This window comes from Gossypium arboreum, chromosome 5, assembly GCF_025698485.1.
Source record: "Gossypium arboreum isolate Shixiya-1 chromosome 5, ASM2569848v2, whole genome shotgun sequence".
NCBI classification, from domain to species: Eukaryota; Viridiplantae; Streptophyta; class Magnoliopsida; order Malvales; family Malvaceae; genus Gossypium; species Gossypium arboreum.
The window spans coordinates 86,527,028-86,551,737 of record NC_069074.1 but is presented as its reverse complement, the minus strand read 5'-3'; the positions used below and the strand labels follow the sequence as shown (position 1 = coordinate 86,551,737).

At 33.6% G+C, this 24,710-nt stretch overlaps 1 protein-coding gene across 1 annotated transcript; it reads left to right on the top strand.

Moving 5' to 3' along the window:
- The first annotated feature begins 4,413 nt into the window (after nt 1-4,413).
- LOC108451723 (receptor-like protein EIX2) lies at nt 4,414-13,063 on the top strand. The gene is made up of 3 exons (XM_017749381.1): nt 4,414-4,608; nt 10,263-12,955; nt 13,054-13,063. Exons 1-3 carry the CDS (start codon nt 4,414-4,416, stop codon nt 13,061-13,063), a joined length of 2,898 nt encoding a protein of 965 aa, XP_017604870.1.
- Nucleotides 13,064-24,710: the final 11,647 nt, after the last annotated feature.

Sequence of the window (24,710 nt, the reverse complement as noted above, 5' to 3'; positions counted from 1 at the left end):
TTTAAACCAAGCTATTCAACTATAGAATGCTTATTCTCCAAGCTATGATTTAAGTCAAATTTCAACCTATTCAAAAGCATTCAATTCAAGTAAAAAATGTCATTTATAACAATTATCCTAAGTGCCTAACCAATATATCACAATTGGCACCTCAATCAACAATTCAAACCTAATTAAATGATCCTACTCAATCATATCATTATGTCTTCAATGGCACATCAAACAAACCAAGCCAAACATAAATAAGAATAAACATTTAGCCATTTCACAAATGATCTTCATATTAGCTTAATGACCTAGATACCAAAAACAACCAAAAACATCCAAGTAACATAGGTATAGATATCAAACATACCAAAAATTTTCTAAGGCCTAGCCTAAACATACCATTCCCAAACACCAACCAAAATACAACACAAAGCCTAATATTATCTCAACCATTTGAACATCATATATATAACTCAAGCAAACTATCAAAATATCAACCAAATAACTAATACGATCACACACACACATACACACACTAATATGTATACACTTGTAAAGGATTCAAAATAGCATCAAGATACAAAACAAATCATATTAACTACAAGATTTCCTAGGTACATGCTAGGACCAAAATAAAAGCATCACCAACTCTTGAGTCCTGGATTTTTGTTGGATGTTGAGTCGATGATTGTATAGCTAAATACCTAACGTGCGCGCGGGAAAAAAAACTATACACTGAGTATAACTCAATGGTATTTCTATAATCCAAACATTTAAATCATATTATAAATCTTAATGATGCATAAACTTAATAAAGATGACATGCAACACGTAAATTCAATAAAATAAATCATATAGTCATTCAAACCATATTACATATTCATTATAACAACCAATTCATTTATGCTATATCATACTTTCTTAGTTCATATCAACATATTTCCTTGATACCAAAACTTGGCAATTACATTACATAAATCATTTGGTAACTCAATCATGTAATGGAACAATTCATATCACTTTACAATTTTCATATTTCCATTGAACATAATCAATCTATGTTCGTAGCTCAATCCATAATTTCATTCCACTCCATTTCATATATTTCACTTTCATTTCCATCATTTTCCATTTAAATATCAATATTTTGTTTTTACCATTTATTTCCCTATTAACATGACTCGGAGTTTGATGGATATATGGATCCAACCAAAACACCAGTTTGACACTTAGTGCCTCATCAGATAAATCTGAAGTAAATAGTTGCGCCCAACGCTATAATTAAGTTGACACCTAGTATTTCATCGGTTAAACCGAAGCAAATTGGCACCAAATGCCTCATCCACTCGTGGTCGAAGTAACCCTAAGCTCTTCCTATTCTATGGCATGCCAACTATATCCGACCTTACTCGAACAATTAATAGGGTTTCCATTTTATGTTTCATTATCAACAATTATCTCAATTCACACTTAGCTTAAATCATAAACACATTTAATTAACATATAACAATAATAGATCATCATATACATATTCAATTTTACATTTGTATAAATATACACACTTTTCATACTTATTCAATTTAATCATTAAATATATCAATCAATCCAATTCAGCTCAATTCATTTCATTATCACAAATGACTCACCTCATATACTTACCATACAAAAACAGTTCATAATGCAACAATTTATGAAGAGTTCGGATTATAGAAACACAAACAGTAAACTCCAAGCTATTCGTTGACGACTTTGTCTTTTCCTTTCTTTTTCGAGAAATCCGGGTCGATGTTAGCTATGGAGTATGATGCGGTCGTTGAGAGCACAAAAAATAACCTATTCCCTGTAAAATAATAAAAATAGAAAAAGAACAGTAAAGGGGAAGTAGGGTCGAATCCTCAGGGACCGGATTCTACGAATGCTTATTTCTCGAAATCCTGGGCAGAATCGTGCCCAAGAAAACCTACGTTCCTGAAAAAAAAACAAAAAAAAAATAGAATTTAAGAATTGATTTTGGAAGCGAAAATAAAATAAAAACAGAATTTAAAGTTTACTGAAATTATGATTATAAAAATAATAAAAGTAATAAAGGGATTTTTAAGTGAAAAGAAATTCTTATGGGAAAGTTCCAGCCTCCAGTTGTCTCATTCCGCCTTGGGCTCAATCCTTGGCTTTTGGATGATCCTTCTCGACTCAAGTAAGCCAGTTATAATGGAAGAGGATGCCTACGACCACCAGCTCCAAAGATTAGACTTACGATTTTTAAGGAACCTGACTCTAGCCAGTAATCTATGCTAGATCAACGCTTCTCAATGGCGAATCTCACGCCATTTTGTCTCTTTGGCTCGCCAACCTCTGACGCAGTAAGTTAACGAACCAACTATGCAATCCTTCCAAAACATACAAAGCGGCCGCCTTTGCATATGCTGAAAAGCTTACTTCTTAAGGGCCATGGACGGAGCGTCAACCCGTAGTGCGGAGAAACGATGAATACTTGGCAAGAAGGCTAAGTACGGATTCTAGGCCTCAAGAACCCTTTTGGGGGAAATATTGACAACTTTTGGCTAGAAGGGTTTTAGTGGCTCATGATAATGGTGGGAAAGCAAATAAAATTATGGAAAAAGAAATTTTATTGAAAGAAAAAAATATGGAAAGAACAAAAGACTTTTGGGGGGAGTGTTTATAGAAAAAAATGCTCCCAAATAGAGTCACTTCACCCCCTATTTATAGTGCTAGGGAGATAGTCTAATTGAACTTAAATTCTAAAAAGATAAATACATTTAATTAAAGATAAACAAATATAATTAAAATAAAATCCTAAATTTGAATAATCCTAATAATTATCTTAATATTAATTATCCTAATAGAATAAAATGAAATAGAGTCTTCCAAAATAAAATCTCTTCTATTTGCTTTTAAGTCCTTGTGCCTTCCATGTTCGCACTTTTGGCACCATATTTGTCCCACGTTGCATATTGGCTCATTTAATCTCCAAATTGACGCTTCTTCCCTTGAATTTACTTTTCGCCTCCAATTTAGTCCCTAAAAGATAAAAAGACATAAATAGCTCAAATTAGTAGGCTCAAGCTCAAAATAAACACATGATTAATATATAAAAACACGTCTTTTTAGAGTATTATCAAATTCCCCCTACTTAGCCCATGCTTGCCCTCAAGTATGGTTCCTATCGACTGTGAAAGATAGATTCTGCCATAAAAGAAATACCACTCTAAAGTTTCATAAAAATAGTTAAAAATGCATATGAAAAATAAAGAGACCTCTAAGCTTGCTTTAAGTAAAACAGAAAAAGTATTCCAATTAATTCACACAAAAATTAAGATCGACTTGAGTTATGCTATTTAGGCAAATTACCAAACCTACTAAGACACCTTAATTATTTCCTCCTTTAGTCCCCGAAGTGCAACTTTATTAGTACTTATTTTTTTCTTTTTTTTCTCTTTTTTTTTTCTCTTTTTCTCTTTTTTTCTTTTTTTTAAAAAAATTTATTATTATTTATTTACTTAGGAATATATTAAACCTTTTGACGCGAAGAGAGATGACAACCCAAGCACCCCACCCCGGTTACTCAGCCCAAAATACTCCTAATATTATTTATTTCCAGTTAGCGGAGTTTTACTTGTCACGTCACACAACTTTTTGACACGAAGTAGAATGACAACCCAAGCACCCTACCCCGGTTACTCAGTTGGTCACGATTTGAGCCATACTCATAACCTCGGCTAGCGGAGTTTTACTTGTCACGTCACACAACTTTTTGACGTGAAGTAGAATGACAACCCAAGCACCCTACCCCGGTTACTCAGTCAGTCACGATCTAAGCTATACTCATAACCATGGAAAACTTTTATTAAAAATTAAACAATATTTAAAATTCTTGAGAACTCAGGAATGTAAAAAATTAAGTTCAAAAATAAGTTTCAATAATCACCTAATAGCCATGAACATTAATTAAGCACGCAATCATTTTAAGTGTTCACTTTATATTAAACTTGATCAATTTTACGAAAAGAAAGATAAAATTAACCCTATTAATCACAATTATTTTTAGCCTAATAAAAATAAAACAGTGGAGATGGCATCAATTATGGGAAAAATCATAACTTCCTTAGAAGGTAAGAATCATGCTTGTAGGTCAAACAGTAGGCAAAGTCATGGTTAAATTCTTGGGCATGAAAAGAGGCAAGATATTCTTAAAATAAATGGGCAGAAACGAGCACAAAACAGCAGTAACATCAATATAACAGCAAAAATAGCAGATAATAACAGTAACAACGAAGAATGCCTCCCCCCACTTAAAACACATAGTCCTCGATGTGAAAGTAAAAGGAAAACAAATAGGTGGAGAAAAAAAAGTTTAGAAAAACTCCCATGTAGTTACCACAAGAGGTATTACCGGTGGAGAAGAAGATGGCGAAACGGCAAGAGGTGGAGACGGGGTGGGTGACATGGCAATGGCTGTTCAGCTTCGGGTTCTCACCATGGTGGCTGAGAAATCAGCGGTGGGTGGTGGAGGATAAAGGAGTTGGCGGTTATGGAGAAATTTGGGAAAAAAAATGTAAGGTTTGGGAGTTTTATTTGCTGAAAAGGGGTGTTTGGCTGCAGGTTTTGGGGATTCTAGGGCTGGAATAGGACTGTTTGGCAGCAGGGAAATGGCATTTTGGTGCACACTTTCTATCTTTTTTTTTCTTCGTATTTTCGCTCCATTTCACCTAGATGGAAGAAGAGAAATTTATTAATATTTAACTAAAATAAAATAAAATAAAAATAAAATAATAAATAATAAAAGAAAAGAAAGAAAAATAATAAATAAAAATAAAAATAAAAATAAAAATAAAAATAAAAATAAAGATTGGGTTGCCTCCCAACAAGCGCTTGTTTAACGTCGCTAGCTTGACGCTTCAACTAGAATTGGAATTGTTCCAAATAAATTCTTTCATTTGTATAGGTTTGGAAATTCTCCTTTTTTATCACATCCACCATATTTGGGTTTAATCGTCCTTGCGCCTCTTTCCTTAGTTTCATACTTTCCTCCAAGGGGTTGATCCCTTTTAAGTAAGCAATGGTCTCATCATTCTCCAAAAATGTGAATTTGAAACGCTCGAGAAGTGGTTTTAATTTCGGATCTGGTGCCTGCACAACAGAAGGTAGAAGTTTAGTATCCATAGGAGCCAATAATTTATTAACAGATTCAAAATCATCAAACATCATTTTAGGTTTATCTCCATAAGATGACTCAAAAGTTTTTCTCTCGATGAGTCAATTATGTCGACACGGTTTACGTCCAAGACTTCACTTGGGTGACTAATAGTGCCATAAACGTTAAACTTCACGATCTCCCTGTCAAACTCCATCGTGAGGGTTCCGCTTCGTACATCAATCTTAGTATTCGCAGATTAAGGAAAGGTCGCCCAACAAGATGTCTGAAGACCTGTGAGTGTTATCCTCCTCCATTTTTATCACATAAAAATCTGCAGGGAAGATAAGCCCATTGAATTTGACTAATACGTCCTCAAGGACCTATCTGCCAACTGAATGGTAACACTTGTCTTTGTCAAAAAACCCGTGTTAAGTGATTCAAAAATAGAATAAGGCATTACATTTATAGAGGCCCCTAAATCTCACATAGCCTTTTTAATTCCTAAATGGCCAATTTTTCATGGAATAGAGAACATACCCCTATCTTTGCATTTAACCGGCATTTTTCGCTGTAGAACTACGGAAACATTCTCACCAACACTTACCTTTTCATTACCTGTTAGTTTTCGTTTGTTGGTGCAAAGTTCTTTGAGGAACTTGGCATGCCGCGGAATCTGTCTAATGGCATCTAACAGTGGTAAGTTGATCTTAACATTCCTGAATGTTTCGAGGATCTCCTTGTCTTCCTTACTTTTTCGACACTGATTTAATCGTCCTGGGAATGGAGGTTGGATTTTCGACAGTGGGGGTTTCGCTCGGATCTGTTCGTCGTTTTCTGGAATTTCTTGGGCGATTTCTTAACCAAGATTCTTGCCAGGAACTGGTTCTAGGACCTTTCCACTTCGTAACGTTACTGCATTCGCATTCTGCCTCGGGTTTGGTTCTGTATGTGATGGTAGTTTCCCTTGAGAGTTTAATTTCTCAATTGATGTGGTCAACTCCCTTATGGATGCTTCGGTTTTCTGCTGAAAACCCTTCATTTCTCTTTGGAAATTGAGAGTTTGTTGTTGAAAATCAAGGACATTAGTTGCTAATTTATTGACCAAAGTTTCTAGAGAATTACCTGAATCTTGTGACTGTTGTGGGGCCCGATTTTGGTATGGCTGGTTATATCGTGGATTAGCCCCATAACTAAAGTTAGGGTGGTCCCTCCATCCTAGGTTGTAGGTATTGGCGTAAGGGTCGTATCGTCTTTGTGGTGGCCCAGGAAAATTTCCCACAGCATCTAAATGGGCCATAGAATCGTCATACAGACTAGGGCACGCATCAGTCGTATGTTCAGGTGTAGCACATATTCCACATACTCGGGCTGGTTTCGATTTTTCTATAACAAGGGAATTCACAATATTTGTAAGTCTATCAAGTCTATCTTTAATGGTAGAATTACTTAGCTGGTGAACCCTTCTAAGGGGTTCAGGATTGGCTCGAAATTGCTGGGAATTTGCAGCCATTGTGGAGATTAAGTCTCTTGCTTGTTGTGGAGTCATGTTGACTAACGCTCCTCCACTTACGGCATCTACTATATGTATCTCCATGGGTTTCAAGCCTTCATAAAAGTACTGGAGCAAAGACTGTTCCGTTATACCGTGTTGTGGGCAACTTGCACACAACTTCTTAAATCGCTCCCAATAGTCGTATAAAGTCTCTGCGTCTTTTTGCCTTATGCCCACAATTTCTCTTCTTAACTCAGCTGCTCGTGATGCAGGGAAAAACCTGTTAAGAAATAAACGAGATAAATCAGCCCAAGTTGTAATGGATCTAAGAGGTAAATAAAATAACCATTCCCTAGCTGAATCTGCTAGGAAAAAAGGGAAAGCGCGCAATTTAATTTGATCCTCAGTTACCCCCTGAGGTTTCATACTCAAACAAACCATATGGAATTCTTTTAAATGCTTGTGGGGGTTTTCATTTTGTAACCCACGGAAAGTTGGCAGTAGCTAAATCAAGCCTGACTTTAATTCAAAATCAGTATCCATAGTAGGATACGCGATGCATAGTGGCGGTTGTTCTGGCGGCGCTTCGATCAGTTTCCGAATTGTCTGAGCCATAGGTTGAGGTGCTAAATTAGGGTTTTCGTCAACCCTAGTGTCAAGGACCTCTTCAGGTGAATCGACTTCTTCTTCTTTACTTTCTAACATTCGAGTAGGGTTTTCGTTAACCCTAGACTCTACTTCATCGTTGATTCTAATTTCTGGCGGTGGATTGCTTTGAGTTCCAACCACCCCTGACTGCTTTTTCCTAAGTTTTGTTTCCTTTTGATTAGCTTTCGTAGTCTTTTCAATTTCTGAGTCAAACGCAAGAGTGCCTGGAGCAGATCTGGTCATAGAAAACAAAGAAAAACAAGATTAGTATGTCACGATCCCAAGAATGGCGCCAAAATTTGATGCGGTCGTTGAGAGCACCAAAATAACCTATTCCTCGTAAAATAATAAAAATAGAAAAGAACAAGAAAGGGAAGTAGGGTCTAATCCTCGTGGACCGAATTATACGAATGCTTGTTTCTCAAAATCTTGGGCGTAATCGTGCCCAAGAAAACCTGCGTTCCTGGAAAAAAAATAAAAAAAAACAGAATTTAAGAATTGATTTTGGAAGCGAAAATAAAATAAAAACAGAATTTAAATTTTACTGGAATTATGATTACGAAAATAATAAAGGGAGTTTTAAGTGAAAAGAAATTCTTATGGGAAAGTTCCAGCCTCCGATTGTCTCATTCCGCCTTGGGCTCAATCCTTGGCTTTTGGATGATCCTTCTCGACTCAAATAAGCCAGTTATAGTGGAAGAGGACGCCTACGACCACCAGCTCCAAAGATTAGACTTACGATTTTTAGGAAACCTGACTCTAGCCAGTAATCTATGCTAGATCAACGCTTCTCAATGGCTAATCCCACGCCATTTTGTCTCTTTGCTCGCCAACCTCGACGCAGAAGTTAACGAACCGACTATGCAATCCTTCCAAAACATACAAAGCGGTCGCCTTTGCATATGCTGAAAAGCTTACTTAAGGGCCATGGACGAAAGCGCCACCAGAAAAGTGAGAAACGATAAATACTTGGCGAGAAGGCTAAGTACGGATTCTAGGCCTTAAGAACCCTTTTTGGGGAAATATTGACAACTTTTGGCTAGAAGGGTTTTAGTGGCTCATGATAATGGTGGGAAAGCAAATAAAATTATGAAAAAAGAAATTTTATTGAAAGAAAAAAATATGGAAAGAACAAAAGACTTTTGGGGGGAGTGTTTACAGAAAAAGATGCTCCCAAATAGAGTCACTTCACCCCCTATTTATAGTGCTAGGGAAATAGTCTAATTGAACTTAAATTCTAAAAAGATAAATACATTTAATTAAAGATAAACAAAGATAATTAAAATAAAATCCTAAATTTGAATAATCCTAATAATTATCTTAATATTAATTATCCTAATAGAATAAAATAAAATAGAGTCTTCCAAAATAAAATCTCTTCTATTTGCTTTTAAGTCCTTATGCCGTCCATGTTCGCACTTTTGGCACCATATTTGTCCCACGTTGCATATTGGCCCATTTAATCTCCAAATTGACGCTTTTTCCCTTGAATTTACTTTTCGCATCCAATTTAGTCCCTAAAAGATAAAAAGACATAAATAGCTCAAATTAGTAGGCTCAAGCTCAAAAATAAACACATGATTAATATATAAAAACACGTCTTTTTTTAGAGTATTATCAGCTATGGAGTAAAACAAACATAATAATTTATCAAGTCATCGCTAATCTCATATTCAATTTCTAATTTATGCAACTTTTACAATTTATTCAATTTAGTTTCTAAAATCGGGACTAACATAGCTTTCGAATTTAGCCTCCAATTTTTATATCATTTACACTCTAGGTCTAATTTAACTTCATGTTTCACATTTTTACCACTAAATTAGAAATTTGTTCATTTTAGTCCTTATTGCACAAAATCATCAATTAATTTTACAATTTAGTCATTTATTAGTTCTAAACTAAACATATATCAAAACAACACTTCAAACTCCCAATATTCAATAATGGTAACATTTTAAGTCTTTAACAGTAACAAAAATTATGACATGAGTCAGCTAGCACTAGGTATTGAGATTTCGAAAATATAAAAATTATTTAAAAAAAAATTCACTAACAGCTTGAATGTTTTAAAACCCTTGCCGTGCATTGAGGGTTCTTTTCTTCTTTGTTTCGGCTTGTTGAAAATGAAATGGATGAAAAGTAATTTTTATTGCTTCCACTTTCTTTATTATATTACTATATGTTTTATTAATTTAGTTTATTTACTTATTTTCTTTTCTTCCATAATTTGTTTATCACAAATTTTAATTATATAAAAAGCCATGTTACCGTCCATTATTCATATTACATAGGTTAAATTGCGTTATAAGTCCTTTAATTATAATATGACTTTTGACACTAACGTAGTTTAGTTTCTGTACCCAAATCGAGCCTTAATTCGATAAAATTAATGAACCTAAATTCAATTCGCTTAATATAACTCAATAAATATTTAATAAAAATATTTATAGATTCAATTTATGGAAATAGAATTCCGAACTCACATTTTGATACCTTTAACTTTTAAATCGTACAAAACTCTAAATCAATGCTGAAAGAGTGACTAATATGTCTTGAATCTATAATTAATTAGCTCTAGTAGTAAAAAAGTAATTGGACTCAACAATTACAAGGTACTTTCTGATTACATTAATTATATAATAATATTAAATAATTCAAACCCAATAGTTTACTAATACTGAAATAAGGAACTAAGTCGTCCATTAAAGGTTGAATAGTGTGGAAAATGATAAATGCATGTATCAACTCTATTAATGCAAATCTTAAATAATTAAATACATCCCTATAGTATGAATGCTCATATTCCATTCATGTTGGATCTTTATAAAGGGGCCTTTCCTCAGCTATTAGCATTCAGAATTTAAACAACAAAACACTATTTCATTTCCTCTTGCTTCATATTTCATGATTACGGTGTCAAGTATGAGGTCTCATAAACTTGTTTTATTTTTTGCAATATCTTGTCTTCTTCTTCAGGAGAAATGCACCGATGCTAGCGTGAGACAATTGTGCAAAGAGAGTGAGAGAAAAGCGCTACTTGAATTTAAGCACAACCTTCAAGCTATGGATTCGTCAGGCCACGATGCCCTTTCTTCATGGAAAAGTGAGGAGTGCTGTCTTTGGGATGGTGTCAATTGCAACAGCCTTACAGGACACGTTGAAATGCTCGATTTTATGTACCGGTTATGGTTTGTAGCAGGTACAATTAGCCCTTCACTGCTTAAACTACATCATTTGACTTCTTTAAATTTCTTCGGTAATGATTTTAATGGAAGTCTCATACCAGAGTTTTTTGGTTATTTGAAAAACTTGAAATTACTGGATCTCTCTAATGCTAATTTTAGAGGTCCAATTCCTTCTCAACTTAGAAATCTTTCAATGTTGGAGACTCTTAGATTGGGTGGCAACAGCATAGACATGACGTTTCGCCATATTTTTAAAAAAATGTTCAGTATTGGAAAACTTGAGTGGCTTTCCCATCTTTCTCGTTTGAAACAGGTTGATCTTAGTTTCACTAACCTGAGCAATGCAAATGATTGGTCTCAAGTCATTAGCCACCTTCCTTTCCTTGAAGAACTAGTTATGACGGATTGTGATCTTCCAAGCATATCTTCTTCATCACCTTCTTCTTCCAACACTTCTACATCTCTCACCCATCTCGATCTCTCTGCTAATAATCTCCCTTCTTCTGCCATATATCCATGGCTGTTTAATGTTAGCCGAAACCTTCTTCACCTTGATCTCTCAAGTAACCAGTTGAAAGGTCCAATTCCAAAAGCTTTCAGGAACATGAATGCTATTGGAAAACTTTATCTGAGTGATAATCTTTTGACATTAGCTGAGAATCAAGTTAGGGGAGATTCCGTGTTGAACGAAATCGTAAAACTACCATATATTACGGCTCTAGATCTTGGGTACAACCTTTTAAATGGATCCATAAGCAAAAGCATTGGACAAGTTTCCAACCTACAAGTCTTGCGGCTTGTAGGGAATTCTTTTGACGGTGATGTGATTTTCGAAGCTCATTTCTCAAATTTCACCTATTTACGGGAGTTGGATTTATCCTACACTTATTTGACTTTGAAATTCAACTCCGGATGGATTCCTCCTTTTAAACTGATTCAAATAAGGCTTTGCTCTTGCAAGTTAGGGCCTCGTTTCCCAGATTGGATTCGGACTCAAATGGACGTCGAAATCCTTGATATTTCTGCTTCAGGAATTTCAGATTCTCTTCCCTACTGGTTTTGGGACTCATTTCTGGGATTAACGTACATAAACATGTCTTTCAATCAAATCAGTGGTACTTTTCCAAATAACTCTATCCACATAAGCCATCTAGATCTAAGCTCTAATAATTTCTCAGGACCATTGCCACATTTTTCTTTAGATTCTATGAATATGAGGACCATCAACCTTTCCAAAAACAAGTTTACTGGTCCAATCTCTCCAATTTGTAGCATTACCGGTGAAGGTTTTTTAGCATGGCTTGATCTCTCAAATAATCTATTTTCTGGAGTGGTTCCGGACTGTTTTGGAAGTTTCTCGTCTTTAACAGCTTTGAATTTGGGTGATAATAGTTTCTCAGGCTCACTTCCAAGCTCCTTAGGATCTCTGACTTCTCTTCAAATGCTCAGTTTACGTGGTAATAAATTCTCTGGAGAATTACCTTCATCATTACAGAATTGTACCAAGTTAAAATTTCTGGACTTGAGTGATAATGAATTATCAGGAGAAATACCTATGTGGATCGGCCAGAGGCTTTCATCATTGGTTTTTCTTAGCCTTCAACGGAATCAGTTCAGGGGAAGGATTCCTCGTCAACTTTGTGGATTGAAATATCTACAAATCTTAGACCTATCTGTAAATAAAATTTCGGATACTATACCACCATGCCTCAATAATTTCACTTCCATGGCAGAAAAAGTGAGTTTAGATCGAAGAATTGATCATCACCTCTCAGATGTAGTGTCTTTTCAATGGTTCGCTCAGGTTCAGGTTAGGTATGTTGATGAGGCATTGCTTACATGGAAAGGAACAAAGCAAAGCTATCCACAACTTGGACTGCTACTAGCCATTGATCTCTCTTGTAACAAATTAACAGGAGAGGTTCCTGAAGGATTAAGTAGTCTTCAAGAACTGGTTGCATTGAACTTGTCAAGAAACTTTTTAACCGGAAAATTTATTCAAAATATTGGGCATCTAAGACAACTAGAGGTGCTTGACCTGTCAAGAAACAAGTTTTCAGGAAACATCCCTACGAGCTTGTCTGAATTAACATTTCTAAGTACCTTGGACTTGTCTTACAATGAGTTGTCTGGAAAAATTCCAACCAGCACTCAACTACAGAGCTTTGATCCTTCATCATTTTCCCATAATAGAGGACTTTGTGGTCCTCCTGTTTCACCGAATTGCTCAATGGTGGACCCACCTCCTGGTAAACCTGCAGTAGGAGGTGAAGAAGATTGTGATGAGTTCATGAAATGGTTTTACACTGGCATGGGACTTGGATTTGCTATGGGTTTTTGGGGGTTTTGCAGTGTTGTGTTCTTCAAGCGTTCATGGAGGCATTCATATTTTCGATACTTGGATGATGCAAAGGATTGGGTTTATGTTTCAGTTGTTCTGCTGAAAACAAGATTAGTGAGTAGAATTAGAGCTCTTTCAACAAGGTAACAAATTTGATTTCTTCACTCCTTAATGAAGTTCTTTCAACGTTGTGAAATATATCCTTAACTAAATAACAAAGTTCTGTATGATTGTTTTTCAGGTCTGATTAGAACTGCAATTGAAGGTGATTTTCCTGCACGAGAGAAGATCTTAATAAAAAAAATCATAAATTAATAATGTTTGTCTTTTTTATGATTTCCAATTTCCATATATCAAGAAGTGATTTGTGACCACTTTTTGACTTTCTAGTAATATGTTTTTCTTATATTTGGTTTGTATATTTCTTTTCTTGTAATAAGAAGGAAAATTATATTGATTGGAAAAATATATCAAAGTTATAACATTAGTTTCTATAAAATATTGAAAATCTTCTTTATTTTTAGGCTTAACTTATAAATTGGTATTTAAATTTTATCTTTCTTTTTTTTGATACCTAATTTTTTTAATTTTTTTTGCACAAATGGTATCTAAACTACTTATTGTCGAGTAAGATGAGGAGTTTGAAGTTGGCCCTCAAAGATTGGAATGAAAAACCTGATGGTACTGTAGATATATATATATATTTGGAATTGATAGAGGAAAATAAAATTGGAGTTGGATAATAACAACAATCATAAAGATCTGAATGGTTTGGAAATGGAAGAGCTTGGTCGGTTGAATATGGTGCCGTGGGAAGTTATCAAGTTCCGTGAGGTGGTATGGTGTGAAAATACACAGAGGTCTTCGTTACAAGAAGACGAATCCAACTCTCCCTTTTTTTCATAAAGCAGTTATGTTTTTTTAGAGGGGCATTGAGAGACATAAGAAGTGGCTTATGCTCTATTATCTGTACTAATTGCATCGACACTGATTATTGGTATGGTTGGCATATGAAAGTCTCATTAGTATGTAATATAGTTTGCGTGTGCATTGGAGTGGCAGTTGGAAAGAAAATATAGACGTGGATGTTGCGGAATTTAGTCATTGGTATTGACTATGGTATTGATCAGCTATGTTGAGTTTATTTCGTAGTTGTTTAATGGCAATTGTTGCATGTAAATAAATGATGCAAATGTGCAAGTATACATGTCGTTCAAGTAATAAAATGATAAGTAAGTATCGTCTCCATAGGGATCAAAAATTGATAAAAAATTGAGTAAGTTATTATTTTAATCCTACTAACTAAACTGAGCATAAGGAATAAATCTCAATTTGATAAAATGTTTGATGAATGTACTAATAAAATCAAAGAGAAATGAAAAATATGATATGACAATTAAAATGTTGTGGCAAATTATAAAGAATATTAAATAGTGTTTCTGCTGCTGAATGAATAAGAGATTGGAATTATTGTTGGAAATTGGCCTGCATGCAGCATGTGAATTTCCAACATGTCAAGAAGCAGCCGGAGCCATGCATGCAGCTGTGAAGAAAAGAGATCAAACTGTTGTATTATTACCGGGTAAAGTACGTGCAAGAATCCATGCACATAAGTTTCCCGAGTAAAGTACGAGCAACTAAAGATGTTAATGCTACTGCTTCATCTCAGTTTCATTTTGTTACCTTTTAACAATGTTTTTGTAATTTAGTTCATTTTAAATTATGTTTGGATGACAAGTTGATGTAACTTGATGGTCAAAGAGCTAGTTACCAGCTTTGTTTAAGTGTGCAAGTAATATCACCTAGTTCCAATGTAATAAGTGGAGTTAGGTAGTGTTTAGGTGATGAATTTATTGTTTTTGACCAGCCAAAGTCTAGTATATGTAATGGCTTTGAGCCAAAGTTTCTTTTTGAATGAAATCATTAGATTTTCTTTCCATATGCTCCATTTTCTTTGCCTTCAAAATTCTGTTCTTCATTCCTGGTAGTAGCTCAAAGCTTGAACTCCAAGCATTTTTCCTTCATTCTTTATCCGGGTAAAATACGTTGCTGTTAAAGTCCAGATTGAAGTTCTTACTTCATCTGGTTAAAGTGTGTCTAACACCAACAATTGGTATCTAGAGCCCTTATCTTAGTGGACCTGTTATAGTTGGATCACATACTGATGGCTTCATCAAGCTTCTCACTAGCTGCACCTACAGTTTTCAATGGAGAAGGATATTACATTTGGGTAGTCAAGATGAGAACCTACCTCCAGGCATTTGATCTATGGGAGGTAGTTAACTCAGATGTTGAACCAGAACCATTGAGAGCAAATCCAACAGTAGCTCAAATGAAGCAATACTCTGAAGAAAAAAGTAAAAAGCACAAGGCCATGTCATGCATTCAGAACTGTGTTTCTGATGTAATTTTTACTAGAATCATGGCTTGTGAAACACCAAAACAAGCCTGGGACAAACTCAAGGAGGAGTTCCAAGGCACAGAGAGGACAAGGCAGCAGCAGTTGTTGAATTTGAGAAGGGAGTTCGAGAACTTGAAGATGAAGGAAGAAGAAACTGTCAAGAAGTATTCTGATAGAATTATGGTTGTAGTTAATAGCATAAGGCTCATTGGTGAGCAATTTGATGAGGCAAGGATTGTGGATAAAGTGCTCTCTACCTTACTAGAAAGGTATGAGGCAAAATCTCATCTCTTGAAGACTCAAGGGACCTAACCAGCATCTCTTTAACAGAGCTGATCAATGCTCTGTATGCACAAGATCAAAGGAGGGCCAGCAGATCAGAAGAGCACCAAGAAGGTGCCTTTCAAGCCAAAGCCAAGTCTGCCTCGAGCACCTCTACCTGCAAAGACAAGAATACCTGGTCAAACGAGCCTAAAGCGGATGGTGCAGAAAGATATCCACCCTGCCCACACTGCAAAAGGGTAAGTCATCCGGGTAAAGTATGTTGGTTCAGGCCTGATGTACAGTGCAGATTCTGCAAGAAGATGGGTCATGTAGAAAGGGTTTGCAAAAACAAGGGCAGACCAAGATACAACCAACCCCAGCAGCCAAGAGCTGAAGCTCAAGTAGTAGAAGAAAACAATGACCAAGAAGAACAAGTTTTTACAGTTTCTTACCCAGCTGCAAAAGGAAAAGCCACAAATAGATGGTTGATAGACAGTGGTTGCACAAACCACATGACCCCTGATGCTGACAATTTTAAGTCAATTGAAAGAAGCTTCAAAACAAATGTGAAGGTCAGAAATGGACACTTCATCAAAGTTGAAGGCAAAGGAGATGTGCTGATAAACACTCCTACAGGTACTAAACTTGTTACAAATGTCTTGTTAGTGCCTGAAATTGATAGAAATTTGCTTAGCATTGCTCAACTGCTTGAGAAGGGCTATTCAGTTGTATTCAAAGGCAAAGAATGCCTGATTAGTGATCCTAGTGGATCCAAGCTCATGACAGTAGCTATGACAGAAAAAAGTTTTATTGTGGACTGGAATAAGAGTCCAGATAGTGCCTACACAGCTGCTGCAGATGAATCAAGCTGTGTCACAAGAGGCTTAGCCATGCCAACTACATGTCAATGGCTTAGCTAACCAAAGAAGATTTGGTTGAAAATTTCACTAATTCAGTTGAGAATGAAAGGAAAATTTTGACACTCAAAGAGGTGCATTATATGCATGGGAACCAATCATCTGCTCAGATAAAAGAATTAAAGGCACATGTAACTAGCTTGGAACTTGAGTTGAAATCATTGCAGGCAAGTAACAGAGATATGGCGGAGTAGTTTGAGAACAAAGCAAGTGAAGCAGAAAAACTGGGAGAACAAAATATAGGACTTCAATATCGCATTTCAGAACTCAAAATAATGTTAGAAAAGAGAGAAAAAGAAATTTTTATTCTCACGAAGAAACTTGAGGATGATAGCAGTGAATCATTGCCTGGTGTGAAGAACTTGACTGCTCAGGAAAATAATCTGCTATTAGAGAAGGAGACATTGCAAGCTGAGAAGGCTCTGTTGAAAGAAAATTTTGCATTTGAAGGTGATGAAGCATCAAATCAAGTACAGAGGTTAATGGATGAGGCAAACACATTGCAGCAGCAGTTGGAATCTCTTCATATCCAGAAGGAAAAACTGGAATTGCAGTTTGAGAAAAAGAAACAAAAGTCATCTGAAAGATTGAATGAAATGGAGAATCAAAAATTAGAGTTGAAGCAAATGGTCGAGGACCTTCAAAGAGATTTGGAAGCAAAAGGAGATGAGAAAAATGATTTAGTGAACCAAATCATCAGAGAATGCTTAATGAACAAGAGTTTGCAGCATGCAAGCCAAAGAGGAGTGTTGGAAATTGGCCTGCATGCAGCATGTGAATTTCCAACATGTCAAGAAGCAGTCGGAGCCATGCATGCAGCTGTGAAGAAAAGAGACCAAACTGTTGTATTATTACCCGTAAAGTACGTGCAAGAATCCATGCACATAAGTTTCCCGGGTAAAGTACGAGCAACTAAAGATGTTAATGCTACTGCTTCATCTCAGTTTCATTTTGTTACCTTTTAACAATGTTTTTGTAATTTAGTTAATTTTGAATTATGTTTGGATGACAAGTTGATGTAACTTGATGCTCAAAGAGTTGGTTACCAGCTTTGTTTAAGTGTGCAAGTAATATCACCTAGTTCCAATGTAATAAGTGGAGTTAGGTAGTGTTTAGGTGATGAATTTATTGTTTTTGACCAGCTAAAGTCTGGTATATGTAATGGCTTTGAGCCAAAGTTTCTTTTTGAATGAAATCATTAGATTTTCTTTCCATATGCTCCATTTTCTTTGCCTTCAAAATTCTGTTCTTCATTCCTGGCAGTAGCTCAAAGCCAAGCATTTTTCCTTCATTCTTTATCCAGGTAAAATACGTTGCTGTTAAAGTCTAGATTGAAGTTCTTACTTCATCTGGTTACAGTGTGTCTAACACCAACAATTATTCAGGTGATATGTTCATATGATAATAATGCCATGGCAAAATTTTGACAATCCTATTTCTCATAGAATCACTGCTGTAATCTGCCTCTTTCGATAGCTACATCTTAAGTTAATATTCCGAGTCTTTGTACATTTAGAGGACTCAAGAATAATAACTACATTGAATGTTCTTCTCTGTACAATTCGCAACATCTATGTCTAGAGTGTCGAGTACTTGCTTGCATTAATCAATTCATAATCCAGTGTACTTAATCTTTTTAGATTTAAATCCACCTAAGAACACAAAATACAATCAACTATGTCTAGAGCTTGCATGCATGCGTTTAAACTAAACTTAAATTGAATGAAATAGTAGTATAAACAAATTCAGATCATGGGCATTAAAAATAATATAAAGTTCGCCCAAATAATTCCAACCCAGAAAATGTTTAGTTCATGGGTTGGAAAGTTAAAACCAGAGTTAAATCATTCAACAACATTCTTCAAATACGTTTTTGATTTACAAAAATCCAATCAAGAAAAGCAAAGGCAGAACTGCAGGAAGTTTTCACTACAATCCAGCTCTTATTTCAATCCTAAGATTGTTCTCAAACCAATGGCAGATTTCTCTTCCCCTTCTTCGTGTCTGTGATATGATCTTCATAGCTGCTACCTTTTATTTTCTCTGAAATTCTTCACTGGAGTTCTTTTCTATGGAGAGAAAAAAAACTACTTTCACCAGTCTTTTCCCACACAAATCTCCTCTCCTCTTTCTTTTCTTCTCTGTCTTCCTTTTATAGGGTAGATTCGTCTCTCTCAGCACACACATTTTTTTCTCCTCTTTCCAGGGTGGTTTTTTTGGTACACATACAGCTTGTTGAGAGTGACATTGATTGAGTGCTGCGTCATCTTCCCAGAATTGCCATGGCATTTATATTGGTAATTATTCTCACCATTTGCGATGTTAATGTTTCACTTCCTTCGTTTTCCTTCTTCGTCCTAGTCTTCTTCTCCTTCAACCTACACCTGTTTCCAAACACAACCACACATTTCCTTCCCAGTAGTAAAAGTAACAAATGATGACTTTATAGTGCACTCCAAGCTTTGTTATGTAATACTCTAAAAATATCCTAACAATGCAAATGCATTTACTTAATTACAAACAATTAATTCCATCTAGAGGTCTAAAATATAACTCAAATATTCCATGGTTAAAATAAACTTTGTGGCCAACCATGATCTATGTCATTAAGTTCCATTAGTTTATGCATAGTGACTTTATGAGCATTATTTTATTTTATTTATTAATTTAACTAGTTAATTATAATTAATAATAGAATAAGTATAGTGGAAGGAAAGAAAGATAAGTCTTATTTTCCTCATCTCCTTCACGGCAAACAAAGAAAAATTTCATGGTTCTTTTCTTCATTTACGTCCACTAGATTGCTTAAGGAAGGTGAGTTTTAGTTTGAATTTTAGTTGAAATTCTAGGCTTTGATAGTTGATAAGCATAGCTCAGTTATTTGATGAAGTAATTGATGATGTTTAGTGAGAAATTATACTGAATACTAAGTTAAAGAGAGATTGAAGATAAGAACTTTAGATGAAAATTATGTTATAATGTTAGTAAGGTAATGGGTGTTATAAGAATAAGCTTGATTTAATCTTAAAGGCTTTAAAAACATTGTGGAATATTAGGGACTGAATTAAATAAATTGAAAGTTGTAGAAAAATTTGTCATGAATTGAAAGTTAGAGGTCTCTAGTGGAGAAATATGAAATTAGTTTTCAATATGATAAAGCAAACCAAAAGTTACGAGTATTTTGGATATTAGGGCTTATAGGGACTAAAATGAATAGAATGTACTCATATCAATATTATGTTGATTTTTGTTTGAATTGTGTGATTAATGAATTTTTGTATTTAGGTTTAATTACGTAGCTCAAAATGACGTAGAAGGGAAAGCTAAAGTCATTGACGAATAGTTGCTTCTAGTTTATGCTACTATAATTCACTTCTAATAATATGTTCGTAAATTAGCTAGTCGTTATAAAAAAAAAATATGAATTACATGCCAAGGTAATTATATCTTTCTCCAAAACTATGAGATGATGAATCTGAAATTGTGATTGTTGAATCAAGCTTTGAATGATTGAATTTGTTCTCTCCCTATATATATGCTTCATATATATAAGTACTTAAATCTTGATGCTATGATTCTATGGGTTATAATGAAGATTATAATGATAATGCCTCGTTAAACTATGTTAAACGTAGTTTGAGTATAGATCAGTGATTGATTAGCTCCAATTCCCAAAGGGTTGTGAGCATCCTTAATTCTCAAAAGGTTGACATGACATATTTTGACATACATATTGAGTAGTCTCAATTTCCAAAGGGTCATAGACTTATTTATGTATAGATCTGAGTATTTGTTCTAATGTCTATCGTCGATTAATAGGGGTCGAAATGAGTAAGTAATCAAAATGATGATAAATGACATGTTGAAAATTGAATACATTATGATACGAAACCATGAAATGTTGAAGTAAATATTAAAAGAGTAGATTTGGGGAAAATATGATTATTGATTATGTGGAAAAAGAAAAAGGGTAAAGTAAAGAAATTTGATGTTTGCTTTGCATGTTTGATTTAGTTCAATGTTATTGTATTGAATTTCAATTGTATTAGCATCACTAAGTATACAATACTCATCGTATGGTTATATCTGTTTCTGTGCATAAGTCTCAAATGAGAGATCATAAATTACAAGTCGTTAAACATCCAACTCAACATCTCAGCTTAGAAAATCAACTGTTTGCCTATTTTGTATGTATATACTTATATATTGGTTATATGGCATGTATCTAGGTTGGTTTGAGCTTAAGGGAAAATCTAGGGGGGCTGTTAGGGGCCCAGCCCACCTAAAATGAAAAAAAAATATTTTGGCTCTTTAAAATTTTTAAAATTTTAAATTAGTAAAGGTAAAATTGCACTTTGTCCACCCTAAAAAGGATAAATTTTGATTTGATCCTTTAAAAATTACATTTTTACTAAAAATTACAATATTTCGGCCCCCTAAAAATTTTTTCTGACTTCACCCCTGTTGAGGCCGGTCACTTAAGTTGATATTTCGATATAGTTGGTACTTGACATATAAGGTTTAAAAGTTATTTCATCCTTTGATCAGTAGACAATTATGCTAGTTTATATAAGTTTTATTACACAAATTATTTGGTTGGCCATTGATGCATCAAATGACAAGATATGGTGTTCTTTGCTTGTGTTTTGCTTGTGTCAAATTGGTTAAAATGAGTTGTGTAATGATTTGGTATGTTAAAATAGGTTATGATCATGATTTGAATGGTTTGACATATTCATTCTAGGCTAATTTTCCATATAGTCTCCAGACCCTAAGATTATATTTTATCATTTGAGATGTTGCATTAGCATTGGTCTCAAGACCAATTATATAGGTATTGAGGCAACTTGACTTATGTCTTAAGAAAGAGTGAGTTATGTCTCAAGGCAACGGTACATCGAATTAATTACCTATCCACATAATGCAGCTTAGTATTACTTAAACGTTAGTAAATAAATGAGACAATATTTTCTTACATTTCACATTGTGTGCAAAAATAATTGAGGATAAATATAAATGATATTAATGTGAATAATGAAATTTTATTTAAACCAATTTGTTCGAAAAGTTACGAGTGCAAATGATGAATAAACTTGACTTAGAGCAATAAACCCTAACAACTTAATTCCATAGAAATCAATCTCTCCGTATGTGTTTCTATAACTGTAATGAAATTAAAGCTAGTTTACCATATGTATACAGTTGTCATCAAGTAATAATTGCAACAAGATACTTGCCTACACCAAAGGAGGGTAAATTTGCCCAAGTGATTTCATCCAAATATTCAATAGTCCAACATAAATTGAGATTAATAAACATAAAAATACAAAAAGAGAGAATAATATAAGCAAATTACAAAATGAAATCTAAAGAACCAAAACTACATGAAAAGAGATCTGAGCTTAAGAAAAACTAAGTCTTTCTCTATAGTTTTGATTCTAAAAACCTCTAAAAGTTGCCTCAAATCAACTAAAAATGTGTGTGTATATATATGGTTTGGTTGGTGAAAGGATGAAGTTGCCCTTAATAAAATTGTAATTTTCAATTTAGTGTCACAACTTTACGATGAAATTTCACAATTTTCCCTTTTGTAATTGCTCGACATTTGGCTAATGTCACAACATCACGAGTCACGACATCAACTGATTCATGTCATGACGTATGGCCTAAAAATGCTCTTATTTTTCCTTTAGCATACATGACGCCGCAACGTTAGCTAATCCACTTTGTGAGGTCAGCCATATCATGACTTAGCCACAATCTGATCACGATGTCGGGCATTGATCAACACCATTCATGATGTCGTGATTTTAGCTGATCCAAATCACGACTTGGCCTTTGCCGTGTCATGACGTTGAAGGCTATTTTCTACTATCTTCCTTGAAGTTGAGTGTTTCTCTTACAACCAAACACAAAAAACATAAAATTAATATTAAACATTAATAACACTTAAAATGCATGAAAAACAACGTAAATTCATTACTAAATTGTAAAATCCTAAAAATGAAAAAACACTACTAAATGTAAGATTTCCGAGAACTACAAAAATAAATTTCTACTCAAAAGATATAAATTTTGTATATAACAATGAATAGAGTTGAATCCATAGAATCAAGTGATAATTCTATTTATTTAGTAAAAGAAAATAAAAACAAAAGGTTTAAAATTAAAATTAAAACTATGTAAGAAAAATCGCAAAATAAAATATAAGAAAAACCAATATGTTGAAAATCTAACAAACGGTAAAGTCTTCATTTGATTAATGAGTTTGATCATCAATGCAAAGATAGTTTTAATGTTTTTTAATAAATTAATTTTAGTTGTGTATATCACGCCTAGCAACTAATCTTTCCTTACCTTCTCGATAATTAAGAGGAAACTCGTTGAAATTATTTCCCTTACCAATAAACAACCCTATAAGTTCAAGCCTAGGATTTAGCTTAATTAGCTATAGTATTACCTAATTCTAACCAATCAACACAAATAGAATTCATTTAGAATCAATTAAATAATTACAAATTTAACTATTTTAATTCACAAGACAAAATATTTTAATAATTGAATTCGTTTGGTGCTTTGCCCTTTATTAATAAAAAATTATTTTCTAAGCTCAAAAAAAAAAAAAAGTAGTTGCAATGGGTGTGTTTTTGGTGGTGAGTAGGAGATTGAAGAAGAAAATAGATGGAAAATTAAATTAACTAAAACATAAATTAAGTCTAGTTGTCCACTAAAACTTTTCCATTGTAAAGAAAAAAAAAACACTTTAAGTAGCTAGAAATATTTTACCATTTTCATTGAACAATTAACACAAAAAGTAAGTCTAGTGTGGAAAATTGAAAAATTACATTGTAAGGCTCAAGCGGAATTTAGAACAAAAGCAAAACAGGCCTTAATTAGTGCTTATTGTCAAAAAGTAATTGGACACATCAATTGCAATTGCAAGGTAATTTCTGATTCATATTATTGAAGAATTCAAGACCCATTCTTCGTTTGCTTCGTATGAAACTGAAGAAGAAAATTGTGGGTAAATTAAATTAATTGAAATAATTAAAAAGCAAATCTAAGTCATCAATTAAAGGTATAGTAGGACTCACAAATTTCACCCTATGACACGTTATTGAGAGATTATTCGCATTGGAGTCATAAAGTGATTAATTAAAGAAGAAAATTGAAAGCACAACATCCTTAATCGCTCATTAGTGCTAACCATAACAATATATTTTATAAAAAAGTATTGACTGCAATGATAAAATTAAATAAAAATTAAAACAAAAGCAAAACAAGCCTTACTCCTTAATTAGGGCTTATGGTCAAAAAGTAATTGGACACAACAATTAGAATTGCAAGGTATTTTCTGATTCATATTATTGAAGAATTCAACACCCATAGCTCATTTGCTTCATATGAAACTGAAAAAGATAATTAGGGTGACCAAAAGAGGAATGATCGGCTCTATTTAGAGTAATTAATGAGGTAGTTTATTCAAATTAAAAATTAAATTGTGAAGAGTTTAATTTGCAATATATCATTTTTATAGTTTTTACAAATGCTTTAAAACGAATAGAAATTCTTTTATTATTACCATATTTGAATTATTAAAATAATTTATATATTTTAATTATGTTAATTAGTTATTATTATGAGTAATACTGATTTCTATTAATTACATGAAATAAAAATATATTTCATATTGTATATATTTTATTATAATATTTGAATTGTCAAATAACAAATGACGTAATTATAATTAAAAATTTTATCATATAAATTTTATATATCCTTAAAATATTATATATATATGTTAATAATTATTAAAATGTAAGTATATAAAATCATTAAATATATTAAAAATTAAAGATAAAAGTAAATATAATTTGATAAATTTTAGAAAATAAAACCCAATTTCAATGTTTTCTCTACAAAATGTCGTCAACTTATTTCATTCCTCATTTGCTCGATTTCAATTTCTTAAGAGATTCATTTCTAGTTTTCGTTTCCTTTTCAATAAATATGAAGAAATACTATTGATAGTATTACATTACCTTCATAAAAATGTTGACATATTAAATGTTTTATGAACCATTATTAATATTTTATTAAAATGGATATTTGAAATTTTAACACCTATAATTTAATTGTCCACACAGTTTTCTACCTTCACTTTTTCAATAAATATAGTAAAATATTATTAATATAATTTTTAATTATAATTATAGTTAGACTCCATAAATGTAGAAAAACTAAACTGCATAAACAATTTTTGTGTTATTATTTTCTATTTTATCACAATGTCACCTTCAGTGGCTACTATAACCA